This window comes from Mastigoproctus giganteus, chromosome 4 (genome assembly GCF_048544385.1).
Source record: "Mastigoproctus giganteus isolate SK-2022 chromosome 4, ASM4854438v1, whole genome shotgun sequence".
Taxonomy (NCBI): domain Eukaryota; kingdom Metazoa; phylum Arthropoda; class Arachnida; order Uropygi; family Thelyphonidae; genus Mastigoproctus; species Mastigoproctus giganteus.
Window position 1 is genome coordinate 115,702,318 of NC_143578.1, and position 24,451 is coordinate 115,726,768.

General features: G+C 35.1%; 1 protein-coding gene across 3 annotated transcripts in view; it reads left to right on the forward strand.

The window, feature by feature from the left end:
- Nucleotides 1–24,451, forward strand: part of LOC150087009 (leucine-rich repeat-containing protein 40-like) — a 500,077-nt gene that overhangs the window by 200,974 nt on the left and 274,652 nt on the right. For all 3 annotated transcript variants that reach the window (XM_090372899.1, XM_090372898.1, XM_090372896.1), the window contains exon 5: nt 18,110–18,239. In XM_090372899.1, the coding sequence (XP_090229025.1) occupies nt 18,110–18,239 (130 nt within the window). The remainder of the gene's footprint in view (nt 1–18,109; nt 18,240–24,451) is intronic.

A 24,451-nucleotide genomic window follows, 5' to 3' on the forward strand; every position in this document is an offset into this window, starting at 1 on the left:
ATATATTTTTATTTAATTAATCTTATTTAATTTAATCATATTTTAATTTAATTTAATCATTACAATCTTATGATTAAATTTTAATTTAATCATTACAATTTTCCTGGTAAGATTAAATTTAATTTTAATTTATTTAATTTTATTTAAATTTATTTAATCTTACCAGAAAAATTATCTGGAAAATTTTCTGGTTCGATTATCTCGAAAATTTGGTTATCCAAAAGAGGTCTGACATCATTATTTTGGATAACTGACGCTCTACTATATTTTTAATATTTTATTTAATATTCAATTATTTATAATTTATTATTCAATTTTTTATTTTATTAATATGCAATTTTTTTATTTATTATTATTCAATATTTAGTTTTAGAGAAAAATAGTAGGCGTGAAGGAATCTGTGTATTTATCACTTTTTTGTGGCAGGTAAACTCAGAAAATATCAATAATGTAACCCCACTGCTAATCAAAGATTATGCACTCTTATTTACTGTTAAGTGCTGCATGATATTTAAGAAGTAAAGGATATTCTTAGTTATTTAATGATAATGTTTTTGTTCATTTTATTTATATACTTTGGTAGTTTTTGATTGGAATTTTTCGCATACTTCACCTTTTGAGTTGTTACAACAACTTGTTAGCATATGTCTCTTAAATATTATTTTTGTAATAATTTAAAAATAAATATTTATTTCTGTTTTTCCCTCCCTCAGATAAAGCAATGAATGGCAATGGAAAAGAGCACCCTGCCCATGAAAAATTTCATTATAATAGTGACACGGACAAGAGTAAATGTACTGTTTGTAAAATGGACGTGAAGGGAAAACATTCAGACAATTTACTGAGACATTTAAAAAGAAAGCATGTCACCGATTATGAGGATATTTTAAAAAAAGAAAGCAAAAACAGTGTCTCCACAGCTACCTACCATTACATCTCGTGTTAGAAAAACTGTATCGGTTGAACTATCTGCAGAAATAGTTAAAGATGCATACGTGGAATTAGTGACTGTAAATGGTAGACCATTTTCTCTGCTTGAAGACTTGGGATTCCAAATTTACTGGATCCAATTGTTATGGAACTTGGTAATAAACTTCAGATAAACAGTCAAAATATTCAAGATGAGATAATTAGATGAGCTAATCATTCGCGTAAAGAACTTACAGCCGTTTTGAAGGGCAGATTAATTTCTCTCAAAATAGATACTACAACTCAATTTGAGAGGTCAGTTTTGAGAATAAATGTACAATTTTTTGATTGTGACAAGATTGTTCTAAAAACACTTGAATGATCGGGCTACAAGAAGTAATTTATGCAAAATAGTTTCAAGAGTCTCGAAAGAATTTGAAATTAAATTAGAACAAATGTATTCTTTAACAATGGATAATGGGACTAATATGATAAGGCCGTTCAAGTTACTTACTCGGGAACAATCTGAAAAACTCAATATGGAAGATAATGATACTGAAGATAATCGAAGAATCTGAGACTATAGACTCTAGCGATACAAATGTATGTAAGGAAAATTTCCATGATCTACGTGTTCAGAGTATTATGGTATCTGTTTGTTGTGCACATTCTCTGCAGTTGGCTGTTAAAGATGTTCTGAAACGTGATGAATTGAAGCTTCCCTAGGCTAACGCATGAGCAGTGGTGAAAAAACTGTGAACCCCTTCTATCGTTATATACATTAAAAGAGAAAAGTGTAGGAAACCAATACTAGACTGCGAAACCAAATGGAATTCCACTGTTAATATGTTGCAGCGTCTTGTGGAGCTAAAACAATTGCATTTGTCAACCAATGTGTGACAAAAGATTGAAAATATTGTAGAAGTTTAGAATATTGTAGAAGTAACAGGATGCTACCTGTTAGGGTAGCATCCGCAGTCAGAGCAGTTCACGATGACTGATTTTTACTACAATGGATGAAATGTAAAATGGAAGTTAGAAAATGAATTGTCATCTTTTTTTTGGTAACCTCTCTCATGCTACGAGAAGTAAATTTGATGGAAAGGGAGACTTTTGTAGCTTGTATGTATCTGGACACCAGGTACCAAATATTACTAGATAATCAAAAACAGAAAGCTAAGGAACATTTATGATAGCTTGTGCGAGCTGCAGTCTACAGAAAAAAATCCTGAAATGAAAAGTTTAGATGAAATTGCCTATATTACTGTAACAGGCGAAACCATGGATGACATCGAAAAGCTGTTATTTGAAAAAGAAATGAAAAAGAAACAGATAATGGAAATAAAGAAATTCAACTTGATGGCTCATCTGAACAATTTTGACGATATCGAAAGGGTACCAAAAACAAGTGTCTTAGAATATTGGAAAGCAAAAAGAGTTTAGTCACCTAGAGTTTTATCAGCTAGCCAAAGTAATCTTCGCAATTTGTGCCACACAAGGAAGTGTAGAAAGATGCTTTTTGACATTAGACATCATTTTGACTTATAAGATGAGTTGTTTAGCTCTCAAGGTTAATGGAGAACATTTTATTTTTAAAATTAAATAATTAATTTCAAATTTCCTATGTAATCTGTGTTGTCTTTAAGATTTCGTGATCAATTTTCAAAGTAAAATTATTTTGATACATTAATTCTTTATGTCCATTATCTGAGTAACTAATAATATTTCACTTGTAATTCATGTTCATTTCTTCTGTTCTTAAAGTTTTATTGTCATTATTTTCTGTGAATTGTTCTGTTATCCGGAAATATTTGCCTTACTTAGTATTATTAAATTATATTAAAAATTTTGTTTGAATAATTATTTTCTTTCCAAATTAAACGTTCTCTTGTATACGTTTATGAGTACTGAATTCGAGAAGAGATTAATATTTTAGTGTTTAGTGTTTAAAATTAATGTTTTAGTAATTTCTGCTCCTTTTCTATCCAATTCAATCAGATTTCAAATGATTAACAGTGCTTTTATTATTAGTTATTATTAACAGTTCTCCATCTTATAATTTACTATTATTTAAAATAAGATTTTATAGTAACATTTTATTATAAATGTGATATTATTACTATCATTAATGAACTAAGAAACTATACAAATTATTTCAGATGATATACTTGACTGAACCAAACCACTGATTAAAATCTCCATTTGAACCAGACTGTGAACCGAACCACTTCAGAAAATTTTGAACTGAACCTGAACCGGTCCAAAATTTTAGGTGGTTTGCAGCTAAAATTTTGGACCGGTTCAGCTCTGATTGCTATGATGCAATCAGAGATGATGCAAGGTATTTTTATTGGTTTTTTTTTTTTTTTTTTTTTTCCCACAACCTCACTGAATTCGTTTCAAGCAAGTTTCATAGTTGTTTTTTTTTCTCTTGGAAATGGGTTTTTTTATCCATACAAGAACTTGATCAACAGTTGTCAGTAAATGAGCTCTACCAACAAAGTACAATCCTCTTTCAAAGTAGCATTTTGAGACTATATTTACCATTCCATATTTAAATCATCTCCAAAGCATCAGTGATGGACAGCCAATAAAATTAGACTTACATTCTAACTTACACAGTGTCAATCTGATGGCAGTTTTTGGAAATAACTTTTTTTTTGTGCTTTCCAATTCCACATATTGTATAGTATTCATTCCAAATTTCATCTTTCTCCATGACATAACTGTTCTAGATATTACAAAAGCATAACTTTATTGCACGTAAAAGACTGCTGTACAAATGGGAGCAGTGTGGCATTAAGGGCAAGTTGCTGGCATTAATATAAGAAGTACAAATTACACTGTGTTTTAAAAAGCAGTAATTTAATTATCACTGACAGTTTCAGAAATAGTTACAGATATCCATTCTCATAGTAACCAAAGGTTATTCAGAGTTACAACCTGTCTTTATATTTTTAACCTAATTACATATCATCTCCTCCTCCTCCTGAAAAACATGGAATACCAAGAATTCAATATAAACTAAGTATGTTTTTAGAGATGTACAAAAATTGTCAGAAAGATGGTTGTGAAAGTAGGAACTGTGTACCCTGTAGGGATATGACGTAACATTTCCTTTGCAAGGAGAAAGCACTGGCAGTAACTGAAGAAAATCAACTTGTGCAAAGGAAAGGATAAATGATATGAGGGGAACTATACAAATCTTCGGTTTAATAAAAATAATGGTGGTGAAATAGTAAAATCCAGAAAATAAAAATTGAAATTAAGCTTAAAGAAAAATAAATACATAAAGAAATAAAACATTAATAAAAAATGTTATGAAAGCATTTTAAAAAATATATATATCTTGGAAGCAATATTGGTACAAGATCTTGAATGTGCATTTAAAAAGATAGAAAAATTTCATCAAAAATTTTCTATTGGAAGGTGCTGAATAAACTGCTAAAAATGGTGCAATAAAGAAAACAATATTTGCACTTCAGGTTGCACACTATGAAACCAGGGATGCACTACTAACAGTGGATTTTTTCTTGAAAACCATATTGGTACAAAATCTTGAATGCATATTTGATAATAAAATGTTATTGAAATTGAAAGTTTTCTGTTGTATGTCACTGTATAAAATGCCAAAATCCAGTATCAGAAGACTTTGTTTCACCTCAACTTCTAGCTAAGAATAGAAGAAAACAAAAAAGCTTTTAGCTAATAAGGAATGTTTTTTTTAAACTATGGTGATAAAAAGTCTTCTGGAATGTGTGTTTGATCAGTTAGCAAAAGTTTCATTGAAAATTTTTTAATGGAAGTTGTCATGTTAAACACAAAAAGCTAGTTAGTGTCAGACAGAAAACTGTGCCCACTTTGGGTTGTGTGCCAATAAACATAGAACACACTCTAGCAATGGATTCTGTTTTGAAAACCATATTACTTGTTGTACCATATGGTTTTCAAAATAACAACCTGTTGTTAATAGCATGCGGCCTGGACACAATTTTCTATATGATATTAGTGTTTGGCATTTTATATGGCAACTTCAAACAGAAAATTTTTGGTGGCACATTTGCTATTAAATACACACTTTAGAAGATTTTGTAACAATGTGGTTTTCAAAAAACAATCCATTGTTAGTAGCATGCTTGTTGTTTCGCAGTGTCTGCAACCTAAAGTGAACATATTTTCTGTCTGGCATTATTTTTAGCACTTTATTCAGCTACTTCCAATAGAAATTTGATGAAATTTTGCTACTTGATCAGATACACAGTCAAGAAGATTTTGTGCCAGTATTGTTTTCAAAAAACAATCTGTTGTTAGTAGCATGCTCTTTGCTTCTTATTCTGTAACCTAAAGTGGACACCTAGACTAAATTTGAAAATTCACATAAATGACAAAGTGCTGATCTGAGGTTCATTGTTTTCCCACCGAAAATTACAGATTCCACAGTAATTTTAGCTAACCATTTGGAGTTTTATGTCTAGAAATACTATTAATTCTGGAAATAGAATTAATTCCACATTAATTCTAAGAGAGTCTTTCACTGGAAATAAACTCCTTATATTTCTCAAACTTTATAAATTTCACAGAAAATTTCAGGCTTATGTTTCTGATTCCAAATTACCATTGAGGTAAATATCACAATGCAGTGGGGGTAGTAGGCTCTGAAAATTATTTCTGGATTTCAACTGCTATTTTAAATTAGAAAACATAGCTAATTTCTTCCCTTGCAGTTTTCGTTAATATTTTTACCATTAATGTTGAAATTCTAGTTAAAGCTTCTTTTGGGCGTTTGCAAAATGCAATAGTTTAACGTATGTACCTGTTGAATGCACTGGACATGATTGGAACATACACCAATGAGCCAAAACATTATGACCACCTACGTAATATGAAGTTGGTTCTCCACGTGCAGCCAAAACAGCTTGTATCCAGCGAGGCATGGGCGCTACAAGATTTCTAAATGTGTCTTGTGGTATCTGGTACCAGCAGATCCTTTAACTCCTGTAAGGTCCATGGTTGAGACACTGCAGATCGGAGTTGCTGTTCCAAAACAAAACCACAGATGCTCGATGGGATTGATGTCTGGGGAATTTGGAGGCCAGGGCAATACCTGGAAGGCTTCCTCATGTTCTGCAAACCAGTCTCTAACAATCCGGGTGGTGTGGCATGGTGCATTATCCTGCTGAAAGACGGCACCGCCAGAGGGGAAGACCATTGCCATGAAAGGGTGTACCTGGTCAGCAATGATGTTTAGGTAGGCGGTAGATGTCAGAGTGCCGGCACAAGGATGATTGGACCCAGGGTATCCCAGCAGAACATCGCCCAAAGCATGACACTGCCGCCACTGGTTTGTTTTCATCCCACGGTGCATCCAGGCACCATCACTTCCCCGGGTAAATGACACACACACATACCCAGCCATCCACAGGGTGCAGCAGGAAACGTGATTCATCAGACCAAACGACCTTCTTCCAAACACTCAAGGCCCAGTTTCGATGCTCACGTGCCCATTGTAGGCACTGTTGCCAGTGAACCGTAGTTAGCATGGGCACTTTGAGCAGCCTGTGGCTACACAGCCCATTTTCAGCAGGGTTCGATGTACTGTGTGTTGTGACACATTACTCCCATCACCAGCATTCCAATTACTGGCTAGTTGTGCGACAGTCGCCCTTCTGTTGCCACGTATCGTCCGGGAGAGCCTTTCCTCACCTCGAGCATCGATGAGTCATGGTCTTCCAACAGCTCACCGGTGGTTCGTGGGTTTTCCTTCCTCTGATCACCTTTGGTAGGTACTAACCATGGCTGACTGTGAGCACCCCACCAGCTGTGCCGTTTCGGATATGCTGTGACCCAGTCATCTGGCCATTACAATTTGGCCTTTGTCAAACTCACTGAAGTCTGCTTCCTTTCCCATCTGAAGAACAAGAGTAACACTGATTGACAGAGTCAGTATCAGGTGTTTTTTATACTATGTCCCAACCCACGCACGCGCCGTAGTTCACCTGCAGTTGCTTTGATTTGCATAATGACTTGCTGATCATAATGTTTTGGCTCATCGGTGTATACCTCCATATTTCATATGTGTCTCACTGTGCACATTTATTCTTTTTATTATTACTACTATATAAATTATTAATCCATGAGTTACTCAGTTAGTATAATTCAATATTCATTTCTTCTTTATTGATTTCATCATTTTTCTTTTATAAGTTTTGTATTTCCTTTAGCAAGCATATAGTAATTATTTTGTATTATGTTATAAAATGTTTGTTGTGTTGGAGTATAATAATTTCATATATATTACTTTTCTTTCTTCCCAGTTTGTAAAAAAAATTTTCCTTGAAAAAAAATAAATAAAAATATAAAGAATATTTTCAAATCAGCATATCTGAATTATGGAAAATCACTTATTACGACCAGAACAAGTTAAAAAAAAAAAGTTTAATTTGAGAACCCCTCTGTTGTTATTATTATTATTTTTATTAATCTGGAACAGTCATTCCAGAATGCCTCTGGTGCATTCTTGCAAAAAAAAAAAAAAAAAAGAAAAAGATTGGTATGAAAATATTTATGTATCCTGATTTCAAAAAGTTGGCAGGTGTGTCATTTTGTTTAGAATAATTTAGTACAGTGAAATGTTGAGCATAACAAAGTTTTTGGGAACTAAAATATATTTGTTATACTGAAATTTCGCTATAGTAAAACTCAATAAAAATGTCAAATAATAATTACATCTTACAAAATAACTATAACTGAAGAAACTTACCAGGAATTAGTGCTCACTTCTTAAAAAAAAAATCCATAATATTTTTTTCTGAACTGGCATGGTTGTTTTGATAAATTCACAAACAATGTTGCAACCCTTCAACACACTGTCTGGAATTTCTTTCCCCATTAATTTAGAAACAATGAAGATTTTACATTATTTTAGTAATGATGTTACAATTCTCTCTGTATCCTAGAGAGAATTGTAACATCATGATTGCTCTTTTCTTCTTCTTCCCCATTGTCCTTTGCAACACTGTCGTCCAACCCCTTCATCCCACTCCATCAATAAATTGGATACAGTGTTGTCCTTGGTCATTTCCTGAACAGCAAGAATAACATTTTCCCCATTAATATTATTGTTCAGTGACACTTCTGAGAGAAACATTTAACATTTGGCCTAAATTTTGCCAATTGTTCACCATATCTGAATCACATTCATTTCCACTTTCACATATTTTGGTATTTTTAACACTTTAACTGCATCATGATGCACATGTTCATCATGGGGATTTTAATCCACTTGGAGGGGGAACCTCCTGACTTTAAGAACCATTTTCTTCTGATGTAATAGAAGAAAAATTGGATAGTTTTTTCAAGCAACCTTTGCTAATGGCTGACTAATTCAGTCATAGTGAGAAGAAAACCCAAAAATGTCTCTTCCCTCCTCTCCCTATCCAGATTGGTTCAATCCCATAATTTTTTGAATTTGGGTCATAAAGGTCATCAGAAAAGGCAGCAGCAAAAGTGTTGTCACAGTCCACTGAAATGTTAGCAAACATTCACTGTGTTACCCATGGTCCACAGTGCACATTTGCAGCATGGTTTACTCCTTGATTCAGAGACTGCAAAACAGACATGCAGTTAGACAGAAAGAAAATAAACTTAATTTTTTCAGTATGTTTTGGCACAGTCTTATACTGCACAGTTGTTGATTAAAGCAAAATCTTCCTCTTTTCTACTTTAATTTGCTGTTCCAATAAGAAAATCCATCCTTGTAAAATATCACCTGATCTGAGCCTTTGTATTATGACAGTATTTGCGAGGTACATTATGTAAACACCAGGGGCTTTTGTATACAACAGCACAGTGATCCTTTATTTTGATTTTTGCTGGCTGTTCACCTTTTGTTCTTGAACACAAGTGTCTTATTTAGCATTAACTTTTGTAAGAACAATGCTGTTTCGTCAGCATTGTACGTCTTGAGAATGATGCCCCTTTTCGTGACAATGAAACATCCTTCGGAATAATGTTTTCTTGGTCAAAAATTTCTTTCTGCTAGATGCTGAAGTGTTTTCTAACTATCTGAAGCCAATACTAGCATTAAAATCAATTAGAACAATTGAACTTGTAAAAGATTGTGCTTGCTCACACAGCATGGGCTAGTCATAGTCTGCAGTACAAATTTTTTTTCTCTGTAATCCAGTTGCATCAGAAACAATGTTTTTCCCCATTTGCTTAAATGTAGAGTGTTGATGGATTGTTTTTATACTTTCTAGCAACTTTGCTTTTTTTCATTTCTCTGTTTCTATATATTTTTTCTTTTTATTAAGGAAAAACTGCTTGTGTTTCTTTTTCCTTTTACATATTACAAACATAAAAAAATACCAATTTACTATATTTACCTCAGAAGGAATCTTCAATTTGAACGATAATCATATTGTAACATGTACATTGGAACTGGTTTGATAGAACTTCATTTCTCCTGATGTTTTAAACAATGTGAGATTTTCCTCACAACTTTGCCAGCCAATCAGACTGTTTTCTTAAAAGATATAGTACATAATTGAAACAAGCACGACTGTCAGATGATATGATATAAACAACTACACTTCTTTTATCACACAAAACTGTACACAAACACATTGCTTAATGTGGATTTTCTTTTTTGCAAATATTCTTTTAAAGATTATATTTTTATGTAACAAGATGAATTTTTATTGCACTAAATTGATGATTTCGTTAGATGAGGTGGACAGCATTTTTTTTTTTTTTTTTTGGCTGATATATATATATAAGCTTGCTTCCTTGCATCATTTGCCACTATTAATTCTAATGATATTCATTAAAAATAAGATATTTGTACATAAGGATACATAGTAAGTTGGCAGGAGATGGGAAATTATTTCATTATACTGAATATTTTGTTATTCTTATGTTTGTTATACCAACATTTAGCTATAATCAATGTCCAGTAATGATCCAAAGTCTGCAAATATGAATTATGCATCATTTAACGTTAAATTATTAAATGCTGTTTGGATGTCTTGTTTGTGTAACGTGTAACACAATTTGTATCTTCTTTTGACTGGGCATATATTATATATCTTAATATCCCTAATTGTGAATGCATCTTTTGATCTTGTAAAATCCTCAGATCTTTTCAAAAAAATTATGATTAGTGAATTTTTTCACATTCTTGCTCCAGCTGCAATAATTTGTTATTAATTGAAAGACTGTTTAAGAATTTTTTAGAGCCCTTCAACATAAATTTTTTTTGCATGCCTTTTCAGGAGATATTTTTATCAGATTGTTCATTTGAATTGCCATCTATAGTTCTTCTGCCTTCTTTTAAACCAGTTTGACTGCATTCTGCAATTATTACATCCCAACCCATTCACAGTTCAATTCTACTCTCACAACAGAACTTATTTCATGTTTTTTTTATAACAACATTCCTTCATATGCTATTTCCTGAAAACTACCACTACAGAAATTTAACTCCATGATAACAAGTTAAATTACTTCTTACTTCCCAGCTGTTAATCTACAATCAGAGAGGAATATTTATAACCAATTAAAATTAAACAATTGATTCTTTTAGTATTTTAAATAATATTTGATTTTCAGTAACCCATAGTTACATCAGCTGTGGAATTTTCCACGTTCTCCACATGGTAAGTTTACCCTTGCCTTCACTACTAGCATACTATACAATCACTACAATAAGTTTTCATATTAGGGATTAAAATTAAAAATATATGGAAATGTGCACAATAAACTGCAAAGAAAAATTCACCCGGTTATTATTTAGTTTTACTGTAAACTGGGAATTTGTGTATGTTCACAACCAGAAATTTAATTTTTTTTTCCCTACTGAATTGATGACCAAATGAATTTTAATATATTTTAATAATTTTTTGACTTTTGATCTGTATTACTGTGTTAAAATTAAGAAGTATGGTTGTCAGAAATGACCTTTCACTTCTGGTGAATATAGTCGCCAACATGACCACTTGTGTACCTTTTATTTTTGCATTACCATGCTTATTAAAAATTATATATAATTTAAAAATTAAAGTTAAAAACATAAATATTATTGTCAAAATAATGAAGAATGAACAACTGTGCTGTCTCAAGTTCCTCAAGTGATCACTTCCCTGCGATAACCTGCTTACACAGTGGGAGACCATTTCTGCTCAGATAGCAAACAAACTGAATGAGTATTTTGCATCTACATTCACACGTGAGGAATTATTACAGTTTGAAAATGGAAGAAGGTTATCAAATTGTAGCAGTGTGCTTAATGATTTTGTAATAACTGAGAGCAAAGTGGAGGAGAAATTGTTGAAGTTAAACATAAGAAAGGCACCTGGGGTGGATGGGATCTATCCAGTTATATTAAAGGAGGCGGCAAAGCAACTAAGCAAACCCTTAGCCATAATTATGAGAGCATCCTTGAACTCAGGGAAGGTTCCCACTGACTGGAGATGTGCAAATGTGTCCCCAATTCACAAAGGTGGATCGAAGGGTGACACGAGTAATTACAGACCAGTTAGTTTAACTTCTGTTCCGGGTAAAATAATGGAGTCACTGGTTAAAGATGCATTGCAGGATCATCTAGACAAGACTGCAGCAATAATTCAGACACAGCATGGCTTTGTTAAGGGAAAGTCTTGTCTGACAAATTTGATTGGTTATTATGATGTGGTCACAAAGGAACTGGATGCAAAAAATAATTTTGATATCATATACTTGGATTTCAGGAAAGCTTTTGACACTGTTGCGCATGGAAAACTATTGTACAAATTGGAGCAGAATGGTATTAAGGGTAAGTTGCTACAATGGATAAAAGGATGGTTAAGTGGGAGAAGACAGAGGGTGGTAATCAATGGGTGCTGCTCTTCGTGGACTAATGTTATTAGTGGAGTCCCACAGGGTTCGGTGTTGGGTCCACTGTTGTTTTGTGTATTTATCAATGATATTGATGAAGGTATATCAGGCTTAATGTCGAAGTTTGCAGATGACACAAAGGTTGGCAGGGTTGTTAATGACAGTCATGGCAGTGTGCTACTGCAACAGGATCTAGATAATTTGGGCAGATGGGCTAAGAAGTGGCAACTGAAGTTTAACCTTGACAAATGCAAAGTACTGCATATGGGTAGAAGTAACCCCAGAGAAACGTGCCAACTGTGTGGTACTACACTTAAGGTGGTAGAAAATGAAAAAGACCTGGGAGTAATTGTGCAGTCAGATATGAAGTTTTCTGAGCAATGCAGACAGGCTGCTAGGGCAGGTCATGGGGTTTTGTCAATGATATATAGGAATTTTGCTAGCAGGGAAAAGGAGGTGATTGTCCCTCTGTATAAGGCAATGGTCAGGCCACGCCTTGAGTACTGCGTACAGGTCTGGAGGCCTCATTTTAGGAAGGATGTAGATTTGCTTGAGCGTGTACAGAGAAGAGCAACACGATTGGTGAGGGGAATGAAGGGATCCTCTTACCAAGAGAGGCTTAAGTTCTGCAAATTGCAGTGGCTGGAGACTAGGCACCTGTGCGGTGATCTGATTGAGGTCTATAAGGCCTTGAATGGGTTGAGCACGCTGAATTCTGATGGGATCCTTCCACTTGTTCAGATTACGAACCTACGGGGACATAAGTTCAAATTAAGAAAGGACAGATGTAGAATAGATGTGCGGAAATTTGCCTTTAGCCAGCGGGTGGTTAATTGCTGGAACAAACTTCCATCTGTCGTTGTGGAAGTTGATAGGTTAAATAAATTTAAGGAGGAACTGGACAGGCATTTGGAGGGAATGGTGTGATTTTTTTTTTTTTTTTTTTTTTTTTGGCTGATGCTGCATAAGCTCCTACACTTGCTTTCTTGCATCACGTGCCACTACTACTACTACTACTACTACTACGAGCCTATCAATGATGCAGTCACGTACATTTCAGAAAATATCATCCATGCAATTGCAATCCCAAAAACATCTGCTCGGTTTCCACCTATTCCCAAACCGTAGTGGAATTCACAATGCACAGCAGCTAAAAAGGTGCAAAACAAAGCTTGGGGGATATTCCGCCAATATCCCACCACGGCCAACCTTAAGCACAAGAGCCGAAGCATGCTACACTCGTTGTCAGAGTCAAAAGGAATTATGGATCCGTTTTACATCATCTATTACCCAGTCTACCAGCACTAAGGTGGTCTGGGATAAAATCCTGAAAATTAAGGGAAAATATACATCTCACTCCTCATCGATCCTAGACTATAATGGATGCACTATTGCGGAGCCAACTGCAATAGCCAATGCTCTTGAGGAAACATTTTCAAACATCTCTGGGATATCTTCCCATTCCCCAGATTTTCTGGTACTGAAATATAAAAGAGAAAAACAGCAATACATTTCACACTAAAGGGCCTTTGTTCCTATAACGAACCATTCACTATGCAGGAATTAAAAAGAATTCTCTCACTTTCTGAAACAAGTGATATTGGACCAGATGGCATCCATTATTAAATGGTTAAGCACCTTTCACCAACATCTGTGTATCACCTGCTGCTTTTTTTTTGGTGCCTCCATAGCCAAGTGGGCAGGAGTAGCAGTACATAGCACATGCTTCTTGATTACACCTGGGTTCGAGCCCGTGACGACCAGATACGGAGGATGCGGAAAGGTCAGGGAATGACCACTGCATATCCCCGGAGCAATATGGCCTTAGTTGCTAATGCTCCTAAAAACCAAATAACAAACAAACCTATTCCTTTTATATAACACAATCTATACTGAAGAGCAGTTTCTGAATGCCTGGTGCATGGCAATTGTTCTCGACTTTGTGAAGCCAGGAAAGGATCTGAAAATCCCTACTAATTATTATATCCTATCATTCTGACCAGCTGCCTGTGCAAAATCCTGGAGAGAATGGTTAATTTTTGTTAAATGTAGTATTTAGAATCAACCACCTTCTCTCCAATATTTAGTGCGGTTTCTGTAGAAACAGGTCCACTCTGGACCATCTTATTAGACTAGAAACATCCATCCTGGTTGCTTTCCTAAAATGCGAACATTTAGTGTCAGTATTCTTTTACATGGGGAAAGTGTATGACACAACTTGGAGATTTGGCATCGTAAAAGATTTGCATGACCTCGGTCTTAGAGGGCATCTCCCCATTTTTATTAAAAACTTTCTAGCCAAGCGGTCCTTCCAAGTTTGTTTAGGATCCTCACTCTCTTGTCCATTTTGCGAAGAGGAGGGAGTACTGCAAAGATCAGTATTAAGTGTCACACTTTTTGTGATTAAAGTAAATTCCATCACAGAACAACTTCCTCCAACTGTAAACAGTGCCCTCTACGTTTATAACTTTAGCATATTTTCTCAGACATGCAACATGAGGGTTATTGAAAGACAAATGCAACAAGCCATTAATCGCCTTAATTCCTGGGCACTTGCTAATGGATTCAAGTTCTTGCCACAGAAGACCGTTTGCATACACTTTCGTCATAAGCATAATCTTCATCCTGAACCCGAATTAAAGCTTGGACAAAATGCTATTCCAGTAATGCCAGACACAAAATTCTTGGGACTCATATTTGGTAAAAAGTTGACCTTTCTAGATCACATCCGTCAACTTCTTCGTACAAAGTGCACGAGAGGTCTTGATATTCTTCACTGTATGTCCTTTACATCTTGGGATGTGGACCGATGCACATATTTATTGTGCACTTGTACGATCCAGACCAGATTATGGGTCCCAGGTATACAATTCAGCCAGGGACAGTGTACTTCGATAGCTGGACCCTATCCATCATCAGGCTATCCATATCACTACTGGAGCATATCGAACATCTCCTGTCCAGAGCCTATACATTGAAGCAATTGAACCACCATTATCACTTCGTCATAATCAGTTGTCTCTTCAATATGCTTTAAAACTGAAATCCCTGCCAGACCATCCTACTTGGCCAATCATTTTTGAGCCACGATGGGAAAGTTTGTACAATGCCCGTCAGACTGCCAATTGGCCTTTTGGATTTGTTTCCAAGAGCTACTCAAAGAGCTTAAAATAAAGGTAGACAAGGTTGCCCAAACACCAAAGCAGCCCCTTACACCCTGGCATGCTCACCTTTCAGCATGCAAATTTTCCCTTAAAAACTGGGGAAAGTCAGACACTCCATCGTTATTCAGCACACAGATCTGAACATTCTGACTTCGTGCCAGTTTACACAGATGGCTCAAGGTCAGAATTATATGTAGGATCTGCTGCTGTCTTTACAGACACCACTATATCAGAACAGATTCTCCCTGAATGCAGTACATTCGCTGCAGAGCTGTATACTATAGAATGTGCACATGTATACTTGCATGTACACTAATGCTAGGAGCACTATAAATAAACTTGAATTTGAAGTAATGATTAAGTCAGCAAATGCAGACATTGCAGGGATAGCAGAGACATAGTGTCACTCAGAAATAAGCAAAGCTGAATTTGAATATGGGGTGTACAATTTGGGCAGGAGGGAGTGGAGGGATTGTGGTCTTAGTTAAGAAGCATATTAAATCTAAGGTAGGGCATCTAGTCTACATGGGTGGCCAGTGCACTGTTGAGTCAGTTTGGACCAGTAAATCAGAATATCTTATAATGGGGGATTTTATCTTTTTAGATGTTGACTGGAATTTGTGGGTTGCTCACTCACACACTCAAGACTTTTGTTGATTTTTTGGATGACTGTACAGCAGCATGTTAGAGCGGCAACAAGAGGAAGCAGTAGTCTTTATCTGGTTATCGGCAGTGATTTATCATGCATTAAGAATCTGCAGGTAAAAGATCTCTGGGTGGCAGCTATCACAGTGTACTAATGTGGAATTTAATTAAAGGCATAACTATTGTCAAGGGTAAAAAGGAAAGGCTTTTGCTTTCGTAAGGATGACTACAGTGGTCTCAGACAGTTTTTAAATTCTTTGCAGTGAGACTGATTGATGATATTATCAACAGCAAATTCTAAATGGGGAGGAAGGTAATCATAGAAGCTACTAGGCTTTTTGTACCAACGAAGAAATACTGTTCAAGGCTTAGACCTAAATGGAAGTCAGATGAGACAAGTGGCAGAGAAGAAAAGTGTATGGGATTGCACATAAATTATCAAGTGATACAGAAGCCTATGGTCAGGGCTGTGTTTACCACTAGGCAAAACAGCCACATGCCTAGGGCCTGCTGGAAAGAGGGGGCCCACACAGAGGTATTTGTCATTACTGCATGAAATAAATAAATCCACTGGCTTCAACTTTTAAATTTAATTTAAAAATATATATACCAATAATAATACTTATTGCAATGCCAACATCATATTTGGGTGGTATCTTTTGTCGATGCTTTGGTGGTAGGGGGAAACGTACGTGACAGCTCAGCTGTGCACTGTGCATAAGTATGCATTGTTTTTCACAAACTACTAGTACATGAGTACTAGTACTAGTACGTGAGTGGTAGGAGGCAGGGGAAAACGTTTGTCTATACGTAGTTTGGCACATACAGTTGCAATCGAACCACTATCAGTAAATCAACACACATCAAAGGACCCAAACATTGATGGTAAGAAGTTTTTCTTCCAATGCATGAGAGTTCCTCACACAAATTTTTTGTTACTTCTATGAAAATAATATATTTTTTTTCTTTATAATTATAAATGATAAGATGTACTTACATTTTGCTTTTTGATAATAACTATGTTTTACATTGTAAAATTGTTTTATTTTCTATTTAAACAAATATATATTTTAAAATATGGTATACATGTATGAAATATTTTTCTCTCTATAGTATATTAAATATTATTTACTTTTATATTGCTTTTCTGCTGTTTTTTTGTTTAAACCAGAATTTATGTTACATTACATTTGATTTTTTGATTGTATTTACTTAATTTGAAAAACATTAACATTTTCAATAAATAAATTGTAATACATTATTTTATTTCGTATTTATTAAATTATTGTTATTGTATTGTTAAAATATAACTTTGTAACGTTCTTTAAATATAATTATAATTTTAAATACTATTTATAGATACCTTAATATTAATTTATTAAAATAATTTAATATTGATTTTTTATTTTCATTTTATATTTTTTTGTAATCTCAAACTAATAATATAAATTAACACAACTTCAAAAATTGTGATTTTTTTTAACAAATATCACCCTCATTCTTGTTTATATAAGAAGGGCCCCAACTTTCATTTGTATGCCTAGGGCCCAAAAAGCTCTAGACGTGGCCCTGCTTATGGTAGATACAAATTAGAGTGTAATCAAGTCACAAAGGAGGTTAGGCAAGCAAAGGCATATTATGAGAATTTTCTGACGAAGAAAGCAAAGAAAAGTAGAAAAGAATTCTAGGCATATATTAACAGAAAGAGGAGATTGAATCACATTGGGCCACTTGATGTCAGTGAGTTAACTGTTGATGATCGTACTCAGGTTGCTGACATTTGTCAGCAAACATGAGGAATTCTTTAGGGGGAGGGGATGCCAGCAGTTTATTAAATTTGACATCGAGCTAAATGACATTGTGATAACTGAAAGGAAAGTGGAAGAGAAGTTTCTGAAGCTGAGCATTTGCTTAACTCCATTGTTCCCTCCCTTAATATGAATGGATAGATTCCACCAGGGTGGGTGGGATCTATCCAGTCATATTAAGAAAGGCAACAAAGGAGGTAAGCAAACCTTTATCCATAATTATGAGAGCATCTTGGATTCATGGGAAGTTCCTATGGACTGGAGATGTGCAATGGTACTTTGGTTTAATGTGTGTTACATAATGAATCACCCTGTGCACTGGTTGTAGCTCTAATATAAAAATATCCCCACACCCTTCCAATCTTGGTTCAAGATTAAAAGGGTGGTGATTTAATGTGCAAGTCTTAGGAGGGTGTTCACTTTTGAATAGTTCCCTGTGACTAACAATTAGTGGGTTTGGCCTGGTCCTGGCTTAGGAATGCTTCATTGGTTAAAGCATATGTTAATAGGATTTTAAAAATCCCTCAAAAAATAAGAAAATGATCTAGTAAATGTAGATATACTTTCTTGGTATAGTATATCTAAAGATACCTAGAAGTTCTTTTGTTTTTGCTAGTAAACATTTGCTGAATTTTTTTTAAAAATATTTTTTCGTATTTACTTTAATTGGCTTTGAATTTAATTTCATAACTAATTCTGTTGTTTCAACAGCCATAATAATTTTGAGCAGATTCCACCAGGTATTTTAGAACTGAAAGAACTGCATCAACTTTTAATTCACCATAATAAACTTACAGAACTGAGTGATGATATTGGAAATCTTTCTATGCTTGAAGAACTGGTAAGCTTACTAAGAACTTTTTTTTTCAACTTTCATATATCTTAAATCATAAAAATCATTATTTAAATTGCTGCCTAATAATTTTTTTGCTGATATATATATATTGGCATTAGTTGAGCCATATGATGCAAGAAAGCAAGTTTATACAGCATCAGCCAAAAAAAAAAAAAACCCTTTCCATTTCACCCATCTAGTCACTCCAAATGCTTGTGTAGTAAATTTATTTAAGCTATCAACTTCCACAACAACAGATGGAAGTCTGTTCCAACAATCAACTACCCACTGGCTAAACGCAAACTTGCACACATATATTTTACAACTGTTCGTCAATTTGAATCTATGCCCCCTCAGGTTTGTAATCTGAGTAAGTGGAAGAATCCCTTCAGCATTGAGCCTGCTCAAGCCATTCAAGGCCTTATAAATATTTATATATTTAAAGCAGTAAAAAAATATCTTGTATATACGAGGTGTGGCAATAAAGTTCCTGAACTGTTGCAGTAAAAAGAACACAAAACGAAGGAGCTCAAAATGGTTTTATTTTTATTCAAAGTAATCACTACCTGATTAAATGCACTTATTACACTGTTTTGAAAGTTTCTTCAAAATGTCAGCTAAGGCATCCAAAGAGATGATGTTCAGTTTGGTAATTATGTTTTTCGTTATGTCCTCAACATCCTGAAATCTCTTTCCTTTCAGGGCAGTTTTCACCTTGGGAAAGAGAAAGGCTACTGGTGCTGGATCGGAAGAGTAGGGTGGATGGTTGATCTGTACAGTGCCATGTTTCGTCTTCACAACAAGTACGGAATGGTGAGCCATTGTAGCACAAGAAGAACCACCTGCCTTTCTTTCGAAATTGCAGCCTCACCCAGGAAATGCACATTACTAGTCTTTGAAGCATCTGTATGTAGCATTGATTCTATCTCCTTCAGGTATAAATTCCTTGTGAATCACATCCTGTTTGTCAAAAAATGATCAGCATTGTCATGATCTTGGACTACTGTAAACAAAACGTTTTGGGCCTTGATGGTGATTTTGATGTCCTCTGCATGCTCTGATGCTTTGTCTCTGGGTTGTACTGAACACCTAACACTTATCTACAGTTACAATACACTCATTGAAATTAGAATTGTCTTGGCAAGTCTTGATGAAGCCTTCACATGATGACACTCTTCATTGCTCCTGCTCATCTGTGGGGCTATGTGGCACAAATTTTTCACAGACCTTCCTTTTCCTTAAATATTCATGCAGAGTTTGACGAATCATCTTCGTATTCGTATCTAACTCATCAGACCTCATTTTGAGGGTAAAATTATGATTGCTTGTTACAATGTCCTGAACTCTAGCATTATTTCAAGAAGTTGATGGATGTCCACTTCTTTAGTCATTGCAAACATCCTCAAGTCTGCTGTTTAACTGCTTATACTATTCAAATATGCTGGTACAATGTAACATTTCATCACCATAAACAGTTTTTAACATTTCATATATTTCTTTTGCAGATTTTCCCAGTTTAAAGCAAAATTTGATATTTGTTTGTTGCTCGATTGAAAAATTGTGACGTAGAAGTTTAACACTAATAACAACTCATTAGTTTTCATTAGTAATGTTAACCTGTAAGCACAGTATCTGTACCACCATCCTGTAAGCTTACCTGTACCTGTTGGAGGAAGTTTGAACTACAACATACCACTTCTATTTATTTTCAAACTCGTCAAATATGATGGCAACAGCACTAGTCTGGAAACTTTATTGCCACATCTCATATATATATATGCCTCCATAGCTGAGTTGTCAGGAGCGGGAGTGCAGTAGACTGGTTCAAACCCCTGACTGCTAAACACGGTCATTCTGCCGACGTGCACTAGGCCAGTTTGGCAGATTATGGTCCATTTCCCTCAACACGACTTGTTGAGGAGAACTTCATCCTGCTGGGGATTGACAGTGGCTGCAGATTTATTTATTTATTTTATATATATATATACATATACACGCACAATAAGTAATATCATTAATATTATTTATTATTATTATAATTAGCCTTATGTTGCAAGGAAGCCTGAGGCTTTTGCTGCACCAGCCAAAAAAAAATTTTCAGTTACCCCAGACAGATAGAGAGAAAGAGAAATAGAAGGGAATCACCAAGAAAGAGAAGAATAATGATATCTAGCTTAGGACCCTGGGTGTGCCAAGCCCATACTCACCAGATGATAGGCAATACGGTAAAAGAGCGAAGAAACAAATAAATAAACAAGGATAGAAGTATAAAAGTAAGGAGAGTGGAAGGAATGGTATCTAAAAATTTTGAAAATATTAAATATAAGGCAAATGTAGCGAAAATTTTTTGCTTTGTTTATCCTATATCTATTTCTTTTGCAGTTGGTTTATCGTGTCATATTTTTGATGATATTTCACACTTTTTTGGCCTCAGTGTGGTCAGATGGCACCAGTCTAAATTTATTATTTATTTGCTTATAACTTTGGCTATATTTACCTTATATTTAATATTTTAAAAATTTTTTAGATATGTATTCCTTCCAGTTTCCTCCCTTTTCTACTTCAGTCCTCATCTATTTATTTGTTTCTTCTTTTTCCATATTGCCTGTATATTATTTATTGTAGATTGTGACGTGTTGTTAGATATTATATATGGCCACTTTGCAGTCATCTTTCTGTTTCTTTATTGCTTTTTACTCTTCTTCATAATATATTTAATCTATAATATATATATATATATATATATATATATATATATATTATACATATTGTGCAAGTAATGTGCCGCTATTGCCGACTATATCCTATTATTATGATGTTCCGATTCTTTTTTTGAAAATAGAAGGCTTGTTTCTGCAGAGCTTCCTCAGCAATTTGTAAAACAGTTGAAGTAATGTTACAAATGAAATTGATAAGAAATGTTATTATTCTATTTAATAACCTTCTTAGCATTAACTTTTTTATGGCTAAACCATATAAAGCTTAAATAATACATTTACAAAATTGGTGGAATTTCTGGTTCTTTTTGAAGGCTTTTAATAGTGGCAAATAATGTAAGAAAGCAAACCATCAGTCAACAAAAATGTCAGCTATTCTAACAGTTTGGAAGACCTTTTTTAAATTAATTTTAACTACCACTACAACGCCTGATAAGAATTTGTTCCAACAATCAACCACACTCTGGCAAAAGACAAATTTCTGGACATTTATCTGCAACCATCTTTCCTTGATTTGAATTTATGTCCCTCGTGTATAGTCTGAGCAAGAGGAAGGATTTCAAAAGCATTGAGCTTACTCAATCCATTCAAAGCCTTAACCCTTAAACACTTCCTAGTTCATTTCACAGTTATACGTAGTCTCAATTCTAATCTGAACGATGTCCATTTCCACTTGAAGTCTGCCAAACCCCATGTACTTTTTCTGACAGAATCTCAGTTATCAGTTGATTCAACTACTGCTCATCTCAGTTGCCCAAATTATTTGCTGTATGATTCCTTTCACCTCAAAGGTGGTACTTGTGCATATGTCTGTTCCGATATTCCCTGTCAGAGACTTGTTAATTTCGAATCTCCTCTTTTCGATCTTCTCTGGCTTAAAATCTCTCTGCCAATATGCTAAGTACACAGTCGAAGTGAGTGGTCCTTTAGGCACTTCAAATCACAACTTAGTGATTGTCTCTTCTCCAATGGAGCCTTTATCTCATGGCTACCCCCAACTTCGTGTTGTTTCGCATTACAAGAATGCAAAATGGGATGACCTGCGAGATTTCTTTTCTTCTTTTCCTTGGTTGGATTCCTGTTTCAAAACTTCTGATGTCAACGTTTGCTCAGATCGTGTCAGTGAAATTATTCTTGTAGGAATGGAATCCTTTATCCGACACTCCACTTTAAAATCTCGTCCTTCATCTAAACCTTGGTTTTCCAATAAATGTGCTAAGGCTGTTCAAGAGAAGAATGCTGCGTATCGTAATTGGCTTGTTTCGAATTCTTCAGCTTCATTTTCTGCTTACACCAAAGCTTGCAACAATTGTGAAGCAGTTATTAATCAATCCAAACTAGATTTTGAACAGGCTAAGAGTAGAAAACTTGCTTCTTGCCCTAATGGTAGCCGAGCATTCTGGTCTCTTGCCAGAGCTATTGGCTGAAACTTTTGCCCATCTCTTCTCCCACCTCTGTGAAAACCAGATGGTTCTGTTGTCACTTCAGCCAAGGATAAAGCTGACTTGCTAGCATCCCATTTTTTTTCCAACTCATGTATTAATGATCTTGGTAAAACACCTCCCACCATTCCCAACAAGCTCCATTCAATGCCTCCTGTAGTCTTCCGTCAAAAGGATGTCAGAAGGATTTTGATGAATCTTGATGCTCAGAAAGCTCCAGGTCCTGATGGTATTTCTCCACTTGTTCTCAAAACCTGTGCTCCTGAACTTACTCCTGTTCTTTGCAACTTTTTTCACTTTCTTATTCCAAAGGTGTTTTTCCTTCTGCTTGGAATTTGATCATATCCAGCCAGTTCCTAAAAAGGGCAACAAATCTCTCTCATCCAGTTATCATCCCATTGCAATTACTTTTACTTTTTCTAAAGTAATGGAGAAATCAATTAACTGCCAACTCTTAAACTACCTAGAATCCTTCCGTCTGATCAGCTATCGCCAGTATTTATTCCGTCAGTGTCGATCCACTGGTGATATTCTGGCTTATGTTACCCATTTATGGACAAATTCAATGGAAAAATTTGGTGAAGCACAAACAGTTGCTCTTGACATCTCAAAGGCTTTCAATTGTGTTTGGCGTAAAGGTCTTCTGAACAAGCTTCCATCTTATGCTTTTCCGACTGTTTTTTGTAATTGGTTATCCAGTTTTCTCTCTGATCGCTCACTGAGGGTGTGATGGTAGATGGGTCTCTGTCTTCTAGCATCTCCACTAATGCTGGTGGTCCCCCAAGGTTCAGTTCTTTCCCCCACTCTTTATCTCTTATATATTAATGACCTTCTTCCATTGACTGGAAATCTTATCCGTAGTTTTGCCGATAATAGCACATTGCATTCCACTTTCCATTTTGAGAAACCTTGCCCCACTCATTCAGCTTCAACTTCTTGAATATCTGCTTCTAATTCCTTAAATGCCGATCTCCAGGTAATTCTGAAGTGCGGCAAAGATAACTTAGTTGCTTTCAATCCTTCTAAAACTTAGTCTTGTCTTATGTCTTGCAAAAAAGAATTCTTCTGCTCCTATGCTTATCTTTGGTGACACTCCGATTTCTAGGCAAGTTGATATATCTCTTTTGGGGATTACCCTGACTTCTAATCTCTCTTGGCACAAGCACATTACAAATATTGCTTCCTGTGCATCTAAAAAACAGTTTTCTCTTTCGCTCTCGGCATTACTTTTCTTCCAAACAGTTGTTCATTCTGTAAATTGCAAATCTGCACTACTGTGGAATATTGTTCCCACATCTGCGCATTGCCCCCCAAAACCTCTCTCAGGCTTCTAGATTCCATTCAGAAGAGGGCAGTTGGTTTAATTAATGACTCATCTCTAACAGAGTCTCAAAGACATACTATTTCTGCTGCATGCTTTTTCTACAGATACTTCCATGGGCACTGTTCTTCTGAATTGGCTTCTATAATTCCTGCTCTCTCTTTCAAAACAGTCCAAACACGTGCCTCCACCAGCCAGCATCCATTTACTTAGATAAATGAACTAATGAGACTCATGGCAGAGATGAAAAATGCATGGGATGCTTCTAAATTATCAGGTGACACAAAAGCCTATGGCAGATATAAGCTAGTCTGTAATCAAGTCATGAAGGAGGTTAAACAGGCGAAGGCAGATTATGAGAAATCTGTGGCAAAGGATGCTAAGAAAAACAGCAAGGATTTCTTTACTTATATAAACTCTAAAAGGAAGGGGATGAATCTGTTTGGTCCACTTGATAGCGATGGTTCGACTGTTGATGATCCTGCTCAGATAGGAAACAAACTGAATGAGTATTTTGCATCTACATTCACACATGAAGAGTTATTAAGGATTGAAAATGGCAGAAGGTTATCAAATTGTAGCAGGTACTTAATGATTTTGTAATAACAGAGAAAAGTGGAGGAGAAATTGTTGAAGTTAAACATAAGAAAGGCACCCGGGGTGGATGGGGATGTATCCAGTTATATTAAAGGAAGTAAGCAAACCCTTAGCTATAATTATGAGAGTATCCTTGGACTC